Raw genomic sequence first — 23,281 nt, 5'->3', positions numbered from 1 at the left:
TGGTTGTAGTTCTTGAGCTGGTGCATGTATTAGGTCGCCATGAACTTGACATTTTTTGCACTTCCTGACAAAGTAGTAGGAATCCTTTTCCATAGATGGCCAATAGTATCCAGCTCGCATGATCTTCTTGGCTAGTGATGGACCACTTGAGTGAGTCCCGCAAATTCCTTCATGTACCTCTTCCAAAGCCTTTGTTATCTCACCTTGTTCTAGACATCGAAGGAGAGTACCATCAAGACTGCGTCGGTATAGGGTTTCGGCAATAATGGTATATCGAGCAGTTTGGCGAATGAAGGTTTTACGTTGGTTATTTGATTGGTTGGGAGGAAGGGTGTGATCACGGAGATAGGTGTAGAACTCACCATACCATGGGGATTCTGAACCGACAAGGCGACATATCATCTCAGATTCAGGGATATCATAAGCGGGGATCCAAAGCTGTTCTACCAAGAACTCGTAGCGTGTTGAATTCTGTGGAAGATCTAGTAGAGATGCGATGGTAGCCATGGCATCAGCAGCTCGATTCTGATCTCTTGGTATCTGCTCAAAAGTGATAGTAGTAAATGATGTTTTTAGATTGTCCACCATTTGCTTGTATGGCATGAGTTTATCATCTTTGGTCTGATATTCATCTGTTGCTTGTCGAATGACTAGTTGGGAATCGCCATATACTTGTAGTTCTTGTAATTTCCATTGTATGGCTAATCTGAGTCCTGTGATCAAAGCCTCATACTCTGCTATGTTGTTTGTGCATGGAAATGTGAGCCTGTAAGACTTCGGGATGCTATCACCTTGAGGTGTGATAAACAGAATGCCTGCCCCCGAGCCATGCCTAGTGTATGAACCATCAAAATATAGTTTCCATGGCTGTGCTTCTGTGATCATGAATATCTCTTCATCTGGAAAATTGGAAATGAGAGGATGATCGCCTATGAGAGGTGCATCGGCCAACTGATCTGCAATGACCTGCCCTTTGATAGCTTTACGGTCCACGTACTCAATATCAAATTCACTTAGAATCATCACCCATTTGGCTAAGCGACCTGTCAATGCTGCTTTGCTGAGTAAATACTTGAGTGGATCAATCTTTGCAATGAGTTGTACCTTGTGTGTTAACAGATAGTGCCTTAGTTTGGTGGCTGCCAAGATTACTGCTAGGCAAGCTCGCTCAATAGGTGTGTAATTGAGTTCATAGCCCACAAGTGTGCGAGAGATGTAGTAAATAGCACACTCTTTTCCTTCTGCATTATGTTGTGCCAGTAGTACACCCAATGCTGTACTTGTTGCTGAGATATAAAGTAACAACGGTCTACTTGGATCTGGTGGCATCAGCAATGGTGGATTCATGAGATAGTCTTTAAGTGCCTGAAATGCTTGCTGGCATCTGTCATCCCACTGAAAGCGGATGTTCTTGTGTAGCAGGTGTGTGAATGGGTGACACTTATCAGCCAATTGTGCAATGAATCTGCGGATAGATTGAAGCCGTCCTTGTAGTGTCCTTAGCTGACTGATATTCTTTGGAGGTGGCATGTCCATGATTGCTTTAACCTTTGCTGGATCGACCTCAATACCTTTGCTTGAGACAATGTATCCTAGAAGCTTCCCGGAGGTCACTCCGAAGACACATTTCTTTGGGTTGAGTCGAACATGATATTGTTCCAGTCTATCAAAGATTTTATCTAAGATGTGGAGATGTCCATCTCTAGTAAGTGATTTTGCTAGTAAGTCATCCACATAATCTTCCATCATGGTATGCATCATGTCATGGAAGATGGTGGTCATTGCTCTTTGATAGGTTGCTCCTGCATTCTTTAGACCGAAAGGCATTACATTCCAGCAGTATGTGCCCCATGGACATGTGAAGGCTGTCTTATGTTGGTCCTCTGGTGCGATCTTTATTTGATTGTATCCTGAAAAGCCATCCATGAGTGAAAGCATGGCATGTCCTGCTGTCAAATCCACTATGATGTCGATATTTGGTAGGGGGAAGTCATCTTTAGGACATGCCTTATTCAGATCTCTGAAGTCTGTACAAATGCGGATGCCCCCTTTTGGTTTGCCGACTGGCACAATGTTGGAGATCCATTCTGCATAATCAATTGGTCTAATGAAACCAACATCTAGGAGTTTCTTGAGTTCTGTTTTGACTAGTACGGCAATCTGAGGATGCATCTTACGAAGTTTTTGCTTGACAGGTTTGGCTCCTTTTGCTACTGTGAGATGATGCATAACTAAATCCGGATCAAGCCCAGGCATGTCTGCATATGACCATGCAAAGTTGATCTGACGCTGCTGGAAGAACTCTATAAATGTAGGTTGTTCCTCTGGAGTGAGAAGAGATGCCAGATGTATAATATGAGGGTTTTCAGGAGTCCCCACATTGTATTCTTTGGTCTCCTCAATGAGGATCGTTGATCGTTCCTGTTGTGCATTAGCAGGGAGAATGTCAAACCCTTCATCCTCAGGCGCCTCAGAGAGGTTTTCACCGTTGGATACGCTCTTTCTTTTTACTTTTATTGGATCAAACAGTGCCACAGTGTGGTTTTCACTGGAAGATCCATGTTTTAATGTTATATTTTTGCAGCTGAAGGGTTTGGCATCCGCCCCGAAGTATGCTGCGCTATTAAGTTCAATGGCGAATCCAGCTTTGTGATCCCCGCTTGGTAGATTATCCCTTAATTCCAAAAAGTCAATGATAGCCTCATCGTTTTGGAAGAGGTCAAGACATGGGGGATTTGATTGGTTCCATTCGATGAGTTCAGGGTGGATAATGGGCATTACTTCATCGATTAGGTTAAGTTCGTTAGAAGTATCAGTGAGGGTTAAGACAGTGTGGTGAAGGTCATTGATGGTACTCTCCCCGTCAGAATCAGGCGTAGGATGAGACGTAGGGTCTGTGGAAGATGTTTCTAGCTCAGGTACCCAAGTGGTCTTTACCTGTGCTTCTCCGTAAACAGGGATGTCTTTGCCTGGTGGAGGTGGTGACGTGTCTTCCTCATCTGAAGTGTTAAGTTGCACAGAATCAAATTCCCACTCATGTGAGTCGGTCTCTAAATCACTTTCCAGCATTCGATTGCTATACCATACTGGGATATCTTTTGAGTTAAATACGGCAGGTGTGATTGGTTTATGTATCTTTGTGGTGATCGGTGCTGCAGGAACCGTGATGGGGTTTAAAGGATTTGTTACTGGAAGTATTGGTAATGGTGACTCAGTGGTTTATGCTGGAACTACTGGTGCCATAGATGTTGCTGCGGGTTCTGATACAGTTGCTGCTGCTATTGGTGTTATTGATGGGATTACTGGTTCGTTTGGTGGGATGATTGGTGTTGTAGATGGTTGTGGTGGGTTTGTGAGCCTTGATGGGGCAGTGGGGATAGTGTTTGATGGTGCTTTGATTATGAAAGGTGTCCTCTTTGCAGTAGGTGGGCAAAATGGTGTGCTGGGTTTTCCTTTGAATCTGAGTTTAGGAAGGACTTCTTTTTCAAAGCCTAGGCCTGTATTACCTTTGGGCTTGAATTCTGGTAGCAGAGGTTCATGTCGTCCTTGTTTGCAGTATCCCAAAGCACTCTGACCATCATATCCCATTCTTTGCATAATGAGGAGGCCTTTGCCATATTGTTCCATAGGAAGTGTAACTTGCGGTTTGTCAGTGGTGATGGGATCTTTATAGATCCAGTCCGCTAGGTCCTCATCTTGTGTTTCTTCCTCTTGACTCTTTCCAAGGATGAAAGGCGTTAAGGCACATGCTGGCGTGATTAGTGGTTGCTGGAGCAACTGCTGTGGTTTACCATGTGTTCTAGGAGAAGTGGGCATTTGTCCCACACAAAAGAGCTGACTCAAGTTATATTCTCCAGGACCTTCCTCTGCTACTTTCATCTTTAGCTTTTCTTGCTTGGGCATAGGGGTGTTTGAACTGGCAAGAGAGGCGGGATTTATATATGATGTGGATGAAATGGCTTCTCTATTATTAGGAACGGTAATCTCTGGTTGATGGCTGATATTATGGCAAAATGCAAAGGGATTTGCATCGCCCAGGATTGTGATCTCGACCCCGTTATGTGGGAACTTGATACATTGATGGTAGGTAGATGGAACAGCTTGCATGGCATGTATCCAAGGTCTCCCTAATAATAGATTATATGGCAGAGGAAGGTCCAGAACCTGACAAATTATGTGTTTTACCACAGGGCCCACTCGGATGGGTAGTACCACAGCTCCTTTGGATGAACGCTCTGCATCATCATAGGCCTTGATGGTGATCTTCTTGCGAGGATCCACTGATTCTAGTGCATATCCCAATGCTGTGACCAACTGTAGTGTACAAATGTTTAGGCCTGCTCCATTATCTATCAAGACTCGCTTGATCCTGTGTTGGTTGACAAATCCTTCAATGTGTAGCGAAGCGTTATGAGGTTGTTGGAAGGAAGAGTTGTCACTTTCGGAAAAAGTGAGACAAGGTGATGACTTTAGAGTTCCAACCATGGCTTGAAATTGGTCCGTGTTTAGGTTTGCAGGGACTGACGCCTCTTGGAGTGCGTGATCCAAGATTGTTTTATGAGAGGGTGACAGACGCAAAGCTCCAAAATGGATATAAGTGCAGGGGTTTTGTCTAATTGTTCCACAAGATTGTATTGCTTCGGGACAGAGGTGGTGCCCTGTGGAGCTGCCTTTATGGTAACTTTGCCGCAACGTGTAACAACATTGCAATTTGAGGTGGGATTTTTGAAGGTTATAGTTGCAATTTGTTCACTGGCATCATATAGGTGATTTACAGTGTAGTTATACGCAGCCTGCGTATAGTCAGTGGTATCGGTGCCTCGCCTGGAAGTGGAAGGACCCCTTTGATCTTGTGATGGAAGTGGATTCTTGAACATCAGGTGATCATTATTTGTCATTTTTGGATCATGTCCTTCAATCTCAATTTCTCCTCGATCAATAAGATCTTGAATGAGATCTTTCAATCGGTGACAATTACTTGTCTTGTGTCCTCTTCCTTGATGGAACTCACAGTGTTCAGTATCTTTCCACCATGCTGGTTTGACTTGAGGCTCATAGTTTGATAGCTTAGGTAGAGTGACCAAATTTTGAGAGAGGAGTTGTCGCAACACTGTTTCAATGGGTTCCCCTAAGGGAGTGTAAGTGCGTTTTTGTTTTTGTGGACGAGGTCTTGGTTCATCTTGAGATGTGATGCGACCTTGATTAGGAGGACCATGTGTATTATTTTGAGGTGGAGGATTTTGTCCTGCAAACCGAACCATAGGTTGTGCATTTTGGACAGTCCTGGCATCCACAACTCCATCATTGACGATATTCTTATTCTTGTTCCAGAAGTTCGGTTTATCGCTATTGAAGCGCGGGCGAGGAGCATCTTTTGGTTCATTAAAGATTTTGATGAGTCCTTTTTTGATGAGTGCCCTTTCACATTTTATACCCTTGGTGATCATATCGTTAAAAGAGTCTGTGTCTTTGACATCCAGGTGAAATTCCATTTCTTCGTTTAAGTTGGAAATGAAAATTTCCACTAGTTCTTGTTCAGGTAACTGAAGAGAACGTCTGCTAGACATTTGGCGCCATCGTTGCAGGAATACTGAGAATAATTCACCTGGTTTTTGTTTGGTGTTGCATAGATCAGCCATGGTGATGTCGCGTTCAATATTATAAGAGTAATGAGATAGGAACTTCTGGATGAGTTCCTCAAATGTTCTAATGCCACCTGGAAGTCGGGAAAACCATGATGTGGTTGTTCCTCCCAAGCTTTGGGGAAAAAGGCGCATTAGGTATGTGTCCTCATAAGCTACTTCAAGACAAGCAGAATGAAATTCTCGGACATGATCACGGGGATCCCCCTTTCCTCTATATTTTTCAAATTTGGGTGTTTCAAACCCGCGTGGAAAGGGTGGCATATAAAGATTCCTATCAAACGGATAGGGACAGATGTCGTTAAGTGAAAATTGATTGGTCTTAACACCACTATGAAGTTGTTGGGCGAGATTCGCGACTTGTTGCCGCAACATCTCCATTTCATTTGGAGGAGGAGGTGGTGGGTTACCTCGAGGGATGTTATATCTGATGGGATCTCTACGCCTTTCCTCCTCATGGTGACTTTGTCTTTCTGATGCTTGTCTTAATTGGGCAAGATCAAAGTCTGAGGGGAGTTTGGCTCCTTCTTGAGCAAGTCTTAAGAAGTGAGCATCCGCATTGCTCCTGAGAATTTCATCAAATAATCTATTAAAGTGAGGGTTATGCTGAACCCTTTCGATTGTTGAAGGAGTGGGACTACTTGGGTTTTCATCATTTACATTTCCTCCAAGTGCTTCTTGAAATTCATTGAGGTTGTCCTCTTCTTCCTCAATTTCTATTTCTCGTTGCCTTGATCGCGATCGGGTTTGAGCCATTTTGTTTGCAAGTTTGTGTTGAAGTTGATTGAAGATGATGATGAGTTGTTCAATGAAAGATGGATGATTAGTGGATTGTAGATCTCTAGCACTCTAAAGGTAAATGTAACCAGAATTCTTTCTTTGAATTGCTTGTTTGTTTTGATGAGTTTGGATGTGATAAGGTGTAGAGAAATCTGAGATGTGTTACAGATTTTGACTACCTAGCAATGAGAGGATTCACTCATGAACTAGTTTTAACCTGCGTAGATGTGTCTCTTAGGATGAGCTTATCCTAGATGTAGAAACAATCTAAAAGTGATGTGATGTGTTTGATTTCAAGCAATATCTAAAAAAGGAATCTTGGGACAAGAACCTCTTAATGTTTTGAGAGTTTTGGGATGAATTGATGATGGAAAAATGATGTATGAATGAGATGATGGATGTTTGTTTTCAACTTTAATAAAAACTTTGTGTTACAAATGGAACAAACTCTACTTCTTCCCTTTCAGGCGTTGGTGGCATTTCTCGAGCTGTGTTGTAGGTGATACAGATGTTTGGGAAGAAATTGGGATTAATCTTTCCTCCTTGATTTTTGTGATAACTCAGAGCTCTATATTGCATAAAAGCTCTGCGGTTCAATGATTCTGAATCAAACTCGTTTGTTTTACCTTGAAGGTATAGACGCATGCGATGTAGAAAGACTCTATGGGAGACAAAGATTTGTCGATTGATATAGAAGAATTTCCTCTTTTTGATTAAAGCCTTTGAGCTTAGTGGTCTCCTTTTCAAGGTGATACTCTGATGACACTTCTTCTTTCGCAAGATGTGAAGAATGGTCATAAATTTTTGACTCTTTGTTTGTTTGCACTTTGTTTTTGGTATTTTTGGTTGTGTTGACAGATGTTGAATGAATACTTTGTTTTTGGGATTGATTTTCTGATTTTTCTTTGACAAGAAAACAAAGCAAGCACACAAACACAAGATTGTAGCCTCAAAGGCACAAATGAGTATGGGTCTAGATCAACCCAATTCTTGGACTTGTTTTTGACCCTTCCTTTAGATGTATTTTAAGGTGTATTTCCAAAGCCTGAAGTCGGCTCAGTTCGCACTAGGTCTGTAAAACGAACACACTTCAAACACTTTTTATCCCTAAGGTCAAATGGTCAGTTGTGATAAATTTAGCCCACATCTTGATATTTCTTCGACTTTGGTACTACATACCTTATGAATCCCGCCGTGGCAGGTAAGGATGTGATATACTAAGTCTTGCACGAGCATAACAAATAGATGATCCCTATGATGGGGGAGTCACCACTTTTATCAAGCCACAAGTGACCTTTCAAAAAGCTATGTTTCTACTCAAGGAAATATGTATGGTGAGTATCTTGGGAGCAAAACCATCTATGCTCTTGCACTAAATTATACCTCAAATATCCTTAATCAATAGAACGGGTGGGCTACTACTTAAAGGTGTTTAGTCATGTTCGATGTTTTTGGACATAAGTTCATTCTGCAGTGACTCACTTAAGAGCCTTGTAACTGGTGGTGGGGCCCATTTGTCCTTTCGGCCAATTACACTGTAGGAACAGCTATACCCAAGGCTACAGCTTTCGCTCACACCTGATTTCTATAGCGGCTCGAAGGATTTACCGCTCAAGGTCGTTCCCAAGAGTGATGTGTCTCTTGGCAGGCCTCTCTTAAAAAGATAAAATTTTGAGTGTTACTAACACTTTTCTCTTGCACCTAGGACCACGAAAGCCAAGGGAGAGGATAGTGTGTGTTAGAAGTAGGACCACTCGACCAACTCTTTGCACAAGTGTGCCAAGCACGAAAAACACTTGTTCTTTTTAATCTGTCATTGCAATGTGATCTAACTATTTGGAGATGTTGCTCCAACAATCATGGTGTTCTTTTTAATTTTCAAAGGCAATTGTTTGAGTAAACTAGAATTTGAAATCCTGGTCAACTTAATGAAAAACACGTTTGCATGAAGTAAAATTGCTTTGAAAATGAGACAAGTTGATTGTGAATTTTATTTGCACCAAAAATGGAAGTGTGGATTGTGAGTTTTATCTTGATGCAAGAAATAAATTTTGCCTTGTTTATTTTAAGCACCAAAACGAAGTTTGTTTCCTAACTTGCAAAAAAAATAAAGTTGTTTTTGTATAAGTTTGTGGTTCTTTTTACCTTGGAACAATGAAATTCTTTTTAAGAGCCCCAAACAAATAGGTGATTCTTTTTTTTAAAAGCCCAAAGTTGAAATGTGAAGTTAATTTTAAACCAAAATAAAAAGTGAATTCATTTTTAAAACCAACTTCAAAAAACAAGTTAGTAAAAAAATATAAATATACTTTTTAATCTAATTTAAATCTGCACAAAAGAGAAAAATAGTTAGTAAAATCCGCCTATTTGGTGGGCTTCTACAAGCCTAATTTTTTTTTTTTGTTGGTTACAAGGTGATTTGTACAACGTTTTGTTACAATAGCGCTAGTCTGCGTTTGAACAGAGGCACTATTTAACACAAACGTATTAAAAGAAAGGGAAAGACAGAGAAGGGAAAAGCACTGAAACAGGGGGAATAGCGCCAAAATAATGCCAAACGCACCAAAACAGTGTCAAAATCGCAACCTGTGTGACATTTTCAACATTCAAACATGTTATTGGTTAAAAAAAAAAATGATCTTTTTGGTGTTTGGATTCACGTCAGGTTCACCAAATGATGCTCTGCAAAAAGGATTAGAAAATCTGTTTGATGGCAACACACACAAGAGCACAAGAAACAAACGTTAGTGTTAGCAACAAAAGATTATCCTAAACAGGCATATCAAGAGAGATATTAAGCATGAAATAGAAAGCATATAAACATAGAATGAAATAGCTAATCAAGATGCTCATAGTTGCTCCTCCCTTGTTCCTCTCCTCTCCAAGTCCCAAATGAGTGTAGCTCTCAGCTTTTAGCACTAGCCATGGATGCCATATGGAGATTCAAGATGATTGAATATGATAAGCAAATACTATGCAAGAGTAGATAGTGATGCTATGAAAAAGCTCTATGCTAATGCCAGTATAACAACAATACTCTAAAATGCTTCTCTCTTTGCTTGAGGAGAAGGGTTCTATTTATAGAAGAAATGGGGAAATGAAGGGTTAAGATTGAATGGTTTAATCAAGGGCCAAGTTTGAAAGTTGGGGATCCATGTGCACAATTGGCACCAATAAAATGGTGACAAGTGTCAACATAGGATTGGGTTGAGAGAAGAGGTTGGAGGCATTAAAGGCCTGAGAAGACCTCATGGTTATCTAGAAGGTAAGGGTCAAGTCTAAATTAAGATTACCCACTGGATTAGGAGTTAATGCAAGGATAAACCTTTGTGCAAATGTTTAAGAGATAATCATGGTCAAAGCATTAATGGCCTGATGAGACCTTTGGGTTGGGTAGAGGTTGAGTCAAAACAAATGTTTTAACCATGTGGGAGGGTTGAATTAACCATTAATGGTTATTGGAGACTTTGGGGATTAAGTGGTTGAAGGTTGGAAGCCTTCAATGGTTTTCAAAGACTTTGAGCCATTTAGTGGTTGAAGGTTGAAAGCTTTCAAAGGTTATCCAAGACTTTGAGGGTTAATTTGTTGAACACACAAAGCATTAATTGTTTTTCAAAGACTTTGGAGTCTTTGAGAAGTGACTCCAATTTGCTTAGGAATGTGACAATATTTAGGGGATGGATTAGGCTAATTAGGAAGGGTTTAGAAGAATTTAGAAGGGGTTTAGGCATGCAAGTGGATTTTGTAGGAAAATGCAAGTGGGAGAAATTTTGGTATTTTCAATTAAAATAAAATCATTTATTTCAATTAAATGGTGTAATTTGCATTTGGATAAATATTCAAATAAATATTAATTTATTTAAATGAGAAAAATGAAGATAAAGCATTTAAAATGCTTGAAGACTTTGAGGGAAACCATTAAAGGCTTGAAGACTTTAAGGAAAACCATTAAAGTCTTAAGAAGACTATAGAAGGAAGCCATCAAGTTTGAAGACTTTAAAGCCATCAAGTTTGACTACTTTAAGGGAAACCATTAAAGGTTTCAAGTGGGTGAGGATAAATAGGATTTTAAATAAATAATTTATTTAAAATAGTTGTGCAACTTGCTTTTGTAGGAAAATACAAGTGGGTGGAGGATAAAGGTGATTTAAATAAATTATTTATTTAAAATAATTGTGCAATTTGCATTTGTAGGAAAATGCAAGTGGGTGGAGGATAAAGGTGATTTAAATAAATTATTTATTTAAAATAATTGTGCAATTTGCATTTGTAGGAAAATGCAAGTGGGTGGAGGATAAAGGTGATTTAAATAAATGATTTATTTATTTAAATGTGAGAGGTGGGATTTTGGGGGTTTTAAATAAATATTAATTTATTTAAATGTGAGAGAAGATTTAATTAAATAAATATGATTTATTTATTTAATTAATGGTCTGAATTTGGTTAAGTGAATTAAATCAAATAAATTGAATAATTTATTTAATTAATAGGAGAATAGGGTTAAGATGAATTAATTAAATATTAATTTAATTAATTATTAATTGATGGTTAAATAATCAAATAAATACTAAGTATTCATTTAATTAAGTGGACAGATTTATGTGACTACAGGTTGATTTATTCATATTTATGAATGTTAGAAATTTTGAAATTTAATATTTGAATGTTGCGAATATTTACTTGCATGGCTCTCATTTGTACATAGAAGGTAAGTTGATTTATTCATATTTATAAATGTTAAATATTTTGAAATTTGATATCTAAACAAATTTTACATAGATTTTTTGAAATATATGTATACTAGTATTTGTTTGAAATTTTTTTTAATTATATGTTTATTATATGTTTAATAAAATTACAAATAATAATCAAAATTTATTAAAATAATTTAATTTATAATTATTTATCTTCATAAAACTTTAATTTTGAATTTATACTTTAATTTATATAATACATTTAATCTCTCTCTCTTACGTCATTTACTTTAATTATATAGTAAATTTATACCATCCGATCCCACTTAGGTCAAACAATAAATGAGAATGGAGAGGTTCCTTGTGTTCAGTGCAAATTCTTCCATAAGCAATAAATGGGAATAAAGACATGCGCGTCTTCTGCAAATTTTTCGGAGTTAACGAAAACTTAATTATTGTAAAATTAATATCAAATCACTGTAAATAATATCAAAGTTTTCTATGGTGGAAGTTTAAGTCAGTTCAATTGGATATGAATTCCATTATTCCATTCAAATGATTCATTGTATTCACGTATACAGGACAAAATAAATGGAATTATTCAAGAAATATATCCATCACTTACTGCACAGTTCTTGAGATTATATTCTAGTTTCTAGTTTCAGTTTGAGGGATTCTTGTATCGTAAGTTTTCAGTGTTATGGTTGATATTTTTTCCTTGGCACTATGATGTTGACTGTTTTTCTAAATCTAAAATCCAAGAAAAATGTTATCCATTTCAATTGCTCAAAATCTAGAACCAAAAAAAAATAGTATCCATTCATTCCAATTGCTCAAAATCTATTTGTGTCTTTTAGTTAAAGGGTTCTGGTCTATTTGCGCTGTTCTTGTAGTGAGCATTATGGGCCCTAAAAATGGCAGGATTCTGCAACCTAAAGAAAAATCATAAGCCCAAAATATGTAACACACCGTCAAAAACTTGCACCCAGAGTTGCTTTTTTTTTACACAGCTCCAGCAGATTCATTCCAAACCCAATTAGGGCAAAACCCAAAAAAATAGGCAGTAAAAGATCCTGTGATTTTCAGTTCCAGTAAAGCAAAGACCTCAAATGTGTCAATAAAATGAAATCAAAGATTCCGTGATGCTTATTTCCAGTAAAGCATTTACCTCAAATTTGTCAATAAAATGAAATCAAAGATTCCGTGATGCTTATTTCCAGTAATCAAATACCTCAAATTTGTCAATAAAATGAAATCAAAGATTTCCAGTAAAGCAAAGACCTCAAATTTGTCAATAAAATGAAATCAAAGATTCCGTGATGCTTATTTCCAGTAATCAAATACCTCAAATTTGTCAATAAAATGAAATCAAAGATTCCGTGATGCTTATTTCCAGTAATCAAATACCTCAAATTTGTCAGTAAAATGAAACACCCAGCACAACAAATGCGATAAAATTCCATAATTAGAAACTGCAATCTGCAACAATACACAATTCAACACTTAGAGAAAACCAGAGAGACAGAGACACTAAATACTAAGCTGGACAATCATTCCAAAGAGGCAGAAGCGACTTCCTCCAGTGTCTTGGTGATGCCTCTGATGAAAGAAATGATAATAGCCATAAAATCTTGTTGGTTATAACCCTGAACTGGCTCAACCTCAAAATTCCATTTGACGAGACATTTCCCCTGTTGCTCCTGATCCTCCACCACTCGAAAAGTCCCTTGGTAGCCCTTCATCCCCAAGAAGTTTCCCTCTGTTATTTGATAAGTGAAGGAATGTGTGGAACTGTCTAAGGAAATGAGTTTTTCCTTGGCCCACACAAGCCCTTCAGGGGGAGAGGAGGCACAGTAGCGCATAGAACCAGGGCCCTGCTCTGGTGTGCCCTCCACCCATTCACAAATCTCGAGCATAGAATACCATCTTTTTATTCCAAAGAAATCGCTGCCAATTTCCCACACGCGCTCCAGGTGAGCCGCCACAGGGATTTCCAGGGAACCCTCCCATTTAGAGCTCTCCATTTTCAAGGGGAAGAAAACAAGAGTGGTGGAAATGTGGAGGGGAGGAGAGGTATATATATGTGTGGAAATGTGATGTGAATTTGCAGAATAGGTACCATTGAATGCCAAGTCAAGGATGCAGCTAAACTCCACCTTTCTCATCAAAGATGGAAGATAATAACATGAATGGTTTTGGAGTCAGGATAGCTGCGTCTCTTATTGGTGGATCCAGTTATTCTGACTCCAAAATCGTTCGTGTTATTGGTTTCTTCGAAAAATCATAACTGTAGGTTTTGAGATCGAACGATCTGTAATGCATCTGTAATTACCTGTTACTTGAGTTTTTGTTGTGCGTTAGTGCGTTTTTGGAGCCAGAATAGGGTCGCAGCTATTTTGACTCCAAAAACGCACTAACATACCACGAAAAGTCGACTAACATGAAGTTACGGATGCATTACAGATCGTTGATCGTGAAACCTACGACTATGATTTTTTGAAGGAGTCAATAACACAAACAGTTTTGAAACCAGAATAGCTAACTTCGTGCACCCATGGATCCTAAACGGTACATCGGATTTTGATTTTTTTTTTTTAGTTGTCTTCGTATGCGACTTAACTGCTTATAGCTATTGATTTGGCTTCTGGGTAGTACCGATGCACGTTATGGAATCAGTTATGCGCACAAAGGTCAAAAAGTACACATTTCAAAGTGTCGTCTGATACCTAACTAAAGATGTTCCAGTATCTGTCAACTCAAAATCACTAGTACTTGTTGACAAATGTCCCAATAGTGGTGCACAAATGTTCCAATAGTGGTGCACAAATGGGCCAATTATGAACAAAAAATTACAAAAAATGATGGCTATTGGTACAAAACAAATTTGTTAATGGCATTTTCACTATGACAGCTATTGGGGGGTCAACATGACAATAAGGTGACGGTTATTGGAACTATGTTATATATTGGTGCTCTTCCCCTAGATGAAAATTGATAATGTGGAATGCTGATGAGAAACAAATCATATTTTTCTTTGTGGATGGGACTTGTATTCGCTCTCTCCATAATGAAATTTTTAAAAATAAATATGAAAATCTCAATTTTACCTTGTCGAATAATAATGGGGCATTTTTTGCGGCGTGATAGTTTGCATGATTTTAAATGCTAGGTTTAGAGTAGACTTATATTCGCAGGTTAGTTTAGGGAGAATTCAATCACCTTATGATCCATTTGTTTTGACCTTTGCAATGCACTATACCAAGAGAAGTTGTATTGACTAAGCTTAGGGAAAATTTAGATGAGTTGCATCTTTGTGTTTTCTGATGGCATACTTTTTGTACCCTATTAAGTATAATGAACAAGTTGCTTCTATAGGTAAGGTATAAAAGAAAAATCATCCTTTCTGCTCTATAACGAAAGAGATACCGAAAAGTTAGCATGTTGTTTATAAAGGCAAAAAAAAGAGATTTATATTAGATAGATAAATAAGTAAACATATTGTCCATGAAAGATTTATGAGCTCTATACTCCAAGACTAATCTCTGTTAAAAACAAAGGGCTATCCATCTGAGTGTTCAGTCAAACAAAAATGCGTGTATTATTTTTTATAAGAATAAAATATATATTTATATGAATCCAGTTCTTTGCTTTAGATATTACATAGGGATACAGGTGGTCTATCAGTAAGGAGGAGCATAAGCCCTTGAGTTTGTAGATTTAAGTAAATCGAGGATTAGAACACATTAGCTTGCCACTGCTAAACTTCTCAATTTATAACACATGTTTATTATGTTCTACAATGCTTCAAAATATTGACTACCTGTTTGCATTTTCCAGTCTAGATATATATTTATACTCTTAAGTAGGTTGTCAAGGATGGTCTGTAATTGTGATGGTTGTATTATTTGCCATTCAAGAAAAGAATAAATCGTTCTATCTTTTGCAAGATGATAAATTGCATATCCGATCATTGACTATGAATCTTTTTGTTTGTGAGTCCTAGGCTCTTGAATGAATTCCCTATGGCAAGGTATTGACATGAACAAGAATCAAGATTATTGCATAGATTAGGTAACAATTTTCTATACACTTTCATGTTAGTTGTTGGTTGCATCACTAATAAAGCTTGCATTCATCTCCTGCCAAGCTTTATGTTATATATTTCAGAATGCATCATCAAATTTAAAATGTTATCATCTAATGGGTGGATACCTTTTGATACTCAATAATTCGAGCACTTGGTTTGTTGTTTTCAGTGTGGGTGAACACTTGCATTTTTGTTCCTTGCAAGCATTTTGGAATTCTTAATCAACTTCTGACTTAGTCATCCTGCATGCCTTCTTGTCCTTCCATTTCATTAAAAGTTAAAACCCTCTCGTCCTTCCATAGCATTAAAATTTCAAAGCCTCTCATCCTTCCATAGCATTAAAAGTTCAAAACCTACATGTACTGAGAAGGCATGGCTCTCATCTTTTACTAACAATTGTGGAGTTTTTTAATGTTTCAAAATTTTATCAATGTAGAATTGATGTAACTGAAAGCTTCTTTCTTGATTTTATCCTTATTTTGCATGATTTTTTTCCTTTGGTCGAATTTGATGAGAATTCGTGCATTAGAAGGCTCAAAACTTCTCATAATTGCAAGTGAAATGTCTGAAATCCACTTAGACTCATATATGACCCATGTGGGGTCATTAACTACTATAAAATTGTGGCCAACACTTCAAAAAGCACCTCCTTTTCAGGCTGAAACTAATTGTGTACTCAAATCCACCTTTTACAATCATCAAACTACCTTTGGAACTGATTAAGACTACTTCTCAACATGAATGCATGATATTAGGCTTGTATAGTCTAATCAAGACCCAAGTCCTTATTAGGCGTAGGGGGATTTATCATTGCATGTTCATATTTATTTTCTTTTATAAAAGCAAATAAGCCCTTCATAACTGTGGATGCTTTTCTTCCTGGCATGATTGGCATATATTGTTAATTTGATAAGCACAAGGTATCATGACTATATTATTGAGCATTGAGTCCTTTCATTACTACTTTGCAACCTTCAACTTTTGATGCTCTAGCACTACAATACCTATGTGCAAGAGCTTTATTCTTGTGACATGTTGTATATTTATGTTTCTTATCAACTCTTGCTCTCAAATGCATGGAGACTGTACCTATGTATCATCTTTTTTTTTTTTTGGACTACCATGTTATTATGAGGATCTGGTTATTACTGAGAGAGGGGGTGAATCCGTAATAAAACAAATCTGCAACACTTCACAAAATTGTACCGGTAACTACTCAAACAATATTCTAAACTGATTTAACAAACCATTCACTCAAGTGTTCATCAATGTGCAAACAAAGTAAAGATATCAAATGCACAAATCAACAATGCATCCACCATATGAAAACATAGATTTTTGGCGTGGAAACCCAACTAGGAAAATCACAGTGGGAATTAGCACCCACAATATGTATTTTCACTATTTTGGAATGTGCCCAGTTAAAGGCCTAGCCCGGTTAAGAGCTTACAATATGCCCGATTAAGAGTAGACCCTGTTAGGAGTCACTCGGTCAAGGGATTTTGCCTCAGCCCTATTCGGAGCTCTACCCTATTAAGAGTAACCTTGTTAGATGATTTCAAACTCAAGTTAATGAGCCACCTAGTGAAGGGATTTACAATATCAAACCTGTTAGGATCTACCCAGTTAAGGGATTTCAAACTATTCTAGTTGTTAGGGAACAACAAGCCAAGTGGATCTGATTACAACACTTCCTTGCTTGCTAGTATAGATCATTTCAACACAACTCTTCTACACACATGCAGACACTTCAAACTGGTTCGGCAATACCTACTTCTCAAACCGCCGACACAAAATCTCTTCTCCAACTAGCCCTAAATACACTTTTCAGTTAGGGCGGCTACAAACCCTAATTACATCAACAAGATATAATAAATTTACATTTAGCGTGGCAAAATACTTCGCCAAAATACATTACAAATCATTACAACAAATTTCTATATGATTTTCGTCGTTGAATGATCACCACACATCGATTTGATAAGCAATCAAACCCTTGTTTCATTCTTCTAAGCACTTTGTTGTTTCCCAAGAAATTTGATCCTTGTATGTGCTCAAATACCATCTTATCATTACACATGGATTAAGACACGTCATCACTAAGTAATGATCATGATAAGATCCGCCACCAAACCTTAAATCATTACCGGTTAAAGATCTGATGTCGGTATTCATTGTTCTTTACAGAGTTCATATCAGTCAATTACAAATGTGCTTTTTGGTTCAACAACCTTGATGTGATTTCAATCACAAACTCATGTCAATGTTATGAACATATATTCTAAACCGCAACACCTGAATCTTCTCCAATCATTTGTACCAATCGCTTGATCATCGCTTTGTTCTTGTTTAATGGTTGACAACTACTTAGCAGTTTTGTTGTCTAATTGATTCCACTACCGGTTAGGCTATATCGGTTGGTCTAGATGACCTAGATGACTAAACAAACATGGTTGCCATCGATGACAACACAAATAAAGTCATCAAACATCCTTTTACAATTATATCATCATCATCAAGCCAAGAATCTCCCTTTGACATTATATACCTGATCATATCAACTTTACAGATCATCTTCTCATCCCATCATCATCTCCATCAGTTATGCCAACAATCTCCCTATTTGGCATTGATGGAAACACCAAAAGCTCACCATGCAAAACTGGAACTCTAATTGTTATGATTGTTGTATTGTTCTTTTCTTCTTCTATTATGTTTCACTTGTTCTTTTCCCTTCATCAATTCTTCTCTTTCTGCTCTTCACTGTTCTTCTCCGCTTTACTTTTCTTCTCCCCCTTTGACAACAATGCCAAAGGTGCAAACTGTCAAATTCATGTTCTCTTGCTATTGTTTTCTTCATCTCTGTTGCTCCCCCTAAGGAGTAACCCTTTTCTCATCAATCCACAGTGAAAGATCTTCAATTAGTCCACTAGATTGATGTTGCAGCAGCATCTTAGTTGACCTTTTGTAGGGGTATAACCCCTAGCTTGCCTCTGAGATACTCAAAGGTTGCTTTAGGCAATGGCTTGGTGAAAATGTCAGCCAATTGCTCCTTGCTTGACACATGATCCATCCGAATAAAATTAGACATTATTCTATCCTTTTGGCATTTTGTGTAATGATTTATGCATTATAAAGTGTGAGAGATCATTGAAATGGTACTCTCAACACCATTAATAGAAATATTGAAAAAATAAGCTAAGTGTAGGTAAGAAGGAGCATAAATACAACATTGAACATCAAATTATGTATGTATGTATGTGCATTAGATGTGTAGTATGTATATGCATAAGGTGTGTATGTATGTATATGCATTATTTTTTATGTATATATATACATTATTATATATGTATGTATATGCATTATGTAGATATGCATGTATATGGATTTGTATAAAAAGAAAAATTTCACCTAGAATGAAACCCTCCATGCCATATAGATCATCATTTGACATTTATATTGTTTGTGATATATATATATAGACACACGCACACACAAAGTTATATATATAAAACAAGAACAAAATAATGTTAAAAGATGCAAGAGTTAAATATTTAAAAAATGAGTGATAATGTTGTTAATATATTTGGACTCTAAGAATAATAATAAAAACTTTCAATGCAAACAATATATAAATTTAAGGAAACATGAATTAGCATCTAGGTACTAACCTAAATAACTAACTGAGAATGTGATTTTCTATTACATGGGATATTCAATGAAAACAAGGAATAAGGGTGCCTATGTAAGCTCTGAATATTACAAAGGGTATTTGGTGAAAGCATAGAAGAATTGGTTATAAAATGACTTTGGAAATTCCCTCTTATTCTTTGATTTGTGGTAGTTGATTTTGAATTTTGAATATAAGTGGAAAACAGTAGTTCATTTCATACTACATTTGCAATTAATGTATGATTTGAACTATGGCTTCATGAATTGTGTGTTCTTATATTATGATTTATATGATGGCTTAATGAATTGAGTTTGATATTGTGTTTTATGTCTGATTTATACACTAGCTTCAATGTTTATGATTTGTTAAATTTTATTTTATGGTTGTTTTGGTTTATGGGGAGCCTCACACTAGTTATTGCAAATGGACTCGGAAAAGGCATGATGATGTCAAAGGAAGTCTAGGAGAAAGTGCACTTCATAATTTTAAAAATTTGATATTTGTTTTTATATTATCATATTATGTACCAATAGTGGTGTACATGTATATGTAGATTCATTTTATTTTGACTTTTGAGCCACTTGTTTTGAGTGGTAATTGTAAATATATATTTTTTTAATTAATGAAATGGTAATTGTAAATATATATTTTTTTAATTAATGAAAAAGTTACCTATTTTGTGCATTTTTGTGCAACTTGTCTCGTATGGAAATAATAAATGTTCCTTAGTGGTTTATTTTTTTCATTTTTTTTGTTGTCAACCACTCATTATTTAGTGAACATGTATTGATGTAAAAGATAATTTTTTTGGCTTATTTACAATCATTTAATGCGTAAAATAATTAAAAATTGAGAGGGTCAAATTGACAAAAAAAATGGTCCGCTAGTGATACCCTTCCCCTAATCCTTGATTAAATATATAATAAAACACCCCACATAAATTAATGTTTAACCCCACACTTCTAAAATTAAATTTAAACAAACCCTCTTCTAATTAACCATTACTTTTTTAAACCAGCTAAAACTTATCTACAATCCAAAAAAACACATTCATAAGAATATATTTTGTATTTGCATTTCTACTCGAAATACCTTTAAACTTGTAAAAAACATTGAATTAAAGATTTGACTAAGATGAGAGGTAAGCATTTGCCTTCAATTCCTCTCTCACAGAAGAAGAAAAAAAAAAGGTGAAATCCTGCCATGTTCAATACAGCAGGCGAACATAGTTCTGTAGAAATCAAGTCGCATGATTCAAAGCTATAGCAATTTTACGGTTTAGCATTTGACAGGAATCGTCTAATACAGATTTGATTGTTGAATGTCACAATTTCCATCAAGCCCTAGAGATGAGAACACCTATTTCTTTTTGTTAGTTTCTATGCTAATTTAAGAACATAATCATATACTGTTACTGTTTCTGTCTCGGCTCTTTCTGTACCAGCTCATCGACCACATGAAGACCAAGGTATTGTTTCTTCTACAAGTTCTATTCGTTCATACCTGTTCTCATTTGGACATCCTTCGTACATATTCCAACACACCAATTCATACATGTAAATTATACTCCAAAGAATAATGTTATTCATTTCAAATGTTCAAAATCTGGAATCCAAGAAAAATTGTATTCATTCTAATGGTTCAAAATTTAGAATCTTAAAAAAAAATGGTATCCATTAAAATTGAAATTCAAAAAATATGATAGCTATTTGAATTGCTCAAAAATTTGAATCGAAGAAAAATATTATCCATCTTATTTGTCCAATTGTTCAAAGCCTAGAATCCAAGAAAAATTATTCCAATTGTTCAAGATGTAGAATCTTGAAAAAAAAAATTATCCATTCCAATTGCTTAAAAAAATATTCATTCCAAATGTTCCAAGACTGAAATCCAAGAAAATTGTTATCCATTTCAATCATTCGAAATCTAAAATCCAAGGAAAATGGTACCCATTCTAATTGCTCAAAATCTACAATCCAAATTCCAATTACTCAAATCAAAGCAATATTTTATCCATTCTAATTACTCAAAATTTACAATCCATAAAAATGCTATGCATTCTAATTGCTCACATTCTAATTGCTCACAATCTAGAATAAAAAAAAGTATCCATTCCAATTGTTCAAAATCTAGAATCCAAATTCCAATTGTGCAAAAGTCTAAAATCGAAAAAAAAAAAATATTATTCGTTCCAATTGCTCAAAATCTAGAATTCATGAAAAATATTATCCATTCCAATTGCTCAAAATCTAGAATTCATGAAAAATATTATCCATTCCAATTGTTCAAAATCTAGAATTCATGAGAAACGATCTATTCCAATTGCTCAAAATCTGGAATTCAAGAAAAATGGTATCCATTCCACAACTGTATATATTACTGTCCAGATTATGGCCTATCAGTTAAAGGGTTCTGGTCTATTTGAGCTGTTCCTGTTGTGAGCATTATGAGCCCTAAAAATGGCAGGATTCTGCAACCTAAAGAAAACAGTCATAAGCCCAAAATATGTTATGTACAGTTAAAACTTGCACCCAGAGTTGCTTTTAAGGCACAGCTCCAGACGATTCATCCCAAACTCAATTAGGGGAAAACAAAATGTAAAACAGACAGAAAAATGTCCTGTGATTTTTAGTTCCAGTAAGCAAAGACCTCAAATTTGTCAATAAAATGAAACACCCAGCACAACAAATGCAATAAAATTCCATAATTAGAAACTGCAATCCCCAATAGTACACAGTTCAACATTTCCAGAAAACCAGAGAGACGGAGAAATCCAGCAGGGGAAAGTAAATAATAAGGTGGACAATCATTCCAAAGAGGCAGAAGCAACCTCCTCCAGAGTCTTGGTGATATCTGCGAGAAGAGAAGTGAGATAAGCCACAAAATCCTGTTGGGAATAACCCTGAATTGGGTTAAGCTCAAAATTCCATTTGACGAGACATTTCCCCTGTTGCTCCTGATCCTCCACCACTCGAAAAGTCGCTTGGTAACCCTCCATACCCTCCATGTTTCCATCTGTGACCACATAAGTGTAAGAATGGCTGGAGCTGTCTAAGGAAATGAGTTTTTCCTTGACCCACAGAAGCCCTTCAGAGGAAGAAGAAGATGCAGAAGCACAGTAGCGCACACATCCAGGACCCTGCTCTGATGTGCCCTCCACCCTTTCACAAATCTCCAGGGCAGGGTACCATCTTTTCAGCTCACAGAAATCACTGCCAATTTCCCACACGCGCTCCGGGGGAGCCGCCAAAGGGATTTCCAGGGAACCCTCCCATTTAGAGCTCTCCATTTTCGAGGGGAAGAAGAAGAGTGGTGACAAAGTGGAGTGGAGGAGAGGTATAAATAGACAGGGAGTGGGTTCACTCATCCTTTGGAATGGATATTTAGTCATAAAAATCTCAGTTATGTAACATCTAGTTATAGATGTCATCAAGCATCTTGATAGATGAGAAGTCTCCACCAATGTAGCATCTAGCTATAGATATCATAAGCATCTTGATGGCTTAATAACAGTTTCGATTGTTTTGCCATTGTTTTTTTAATAAATTAAGTTATTTAATTCCTTTTTTTGGTTGGTTGATTTTAGAGTTTTCTAATAATGATGGTGAATACTTATGATCCTTGACCTTAATTTTAGAGTTTTCTAATAGAGATTTTTTTAAGAATTTTGTGTGAGGTTTGACTTTTTTTATTTTATTTTTTAAAGTAAATTTTATTTCACTTTGGATTCAATTGAATCAATCAGTTATTTTTTCTTTTTTATATTATATTTAATATTATAATTTAAATTTTATATTTATTTATAGTGAATTTTTTAATAATCTACGATATCGAGCGATCTATTTTTGGGTTTACGTAAGACTTAAAGTATACAAGACTACCTCGCACTCCATGCATGAGGCACCTAATTGTGTTATAGATGAAGTGTACATACTTCATCGATGATTTGAACATGTGACTTCTCATTCAAGAGTTCATAATGGTGAATATTGTATGTCTATGTCTTGTTTCTTTATTAGAATGGGAAGAAGATTTTATAATTACATCAATAGATAATGTTATTCAATTGCAATAAAAGAGAGCAATATTACAGCTAGCAAGAAAAATTTGCATTCATCTATTGCATTATTATCTCATGATATATATTAATAGTGACCATCTAGGCATTCCACCTAGTGATTGAGCATTTTTGCATAGTAACCTAGACTTGTCTTCTTTTTGTCAATAGTCACCTCAACCTATTTTTTTTTTAATGTTGTAGGCATGCCTTAATCAAGTGTTCTAAATCTAACATTTAATTTACAAGTACAACATTTGTGTGTGAGTTCAACTTAGACCCTAATTCCTAACACCTTTAATTCTTAGAGTTTTATCTATGATCCTAAAATTCACTATTCTTCAATTT

General features: G+C 36.3%; 2 protein-coding genes across 2 annotated transcripts; both read right to left on the bottom strand.

Annotated features, from left to right (window-relative positions):
- Positions 1 to 12,563: 12,563 nt before the first annotated feature.
- Positions 12,564 to 13,190, bottom strand: LOC131063481 (uncharacterized). The gene has a single exon (XM_057997303.2). The coding sequence runs from the start codon at positions 13,138 to 13,140 to the stop codon at positions 12,667 to 12,669; it is 474 nt and encodes a 157-aa protein (XP_057853286.2). The 5' UTR covers positions 13,141 to 13,190; the 3' UTR covers positions 12,564 to 12,666.
- An 8,375-nt stretch (positions 13,191 to 21,565) lies between these two features.
- On the bottom strand, positions 21,566 to 22,249 carry LOC131063501 (lachrymatory-factor synthase). The gene has a single exon (XM_057997342.2). The coding sequence runs from the start codon at positions 22,241 to 22,243 to the stop codon at positions 21,683 to 21,685; it is 561 nt and encodes a 186-aa protein (XP_057853325.2). The 5' UTR covers positions 22,244 to 22,249; the 3' UTR covers positions 21,566 to 21,682.
- Between the last annotated feature and the right edge of the window lie 1,032 nt (positions 22,250 to 23,281).

This window comes from Cryptomeria japonica, chromosome 6, assembly GCF_030272615.1.
Source record: "Cryptomeria japonica chromosome 6, Sugi_1.0, whole genome shotgun sequence".
Taxonomy (NCBI): domain Eukaryota; kingdom Viridiplantae; phylum Streptophyta; class Pinopsida; order Cupressales; family Cupressaceae; genus Cryptomeria; species Cryptomeria japonica.
The sequence above is the reverse complement of the archived record's forward strand: the minus strand, read 5'-3'. Positions and strand labels throughout refer to the sequence as shown.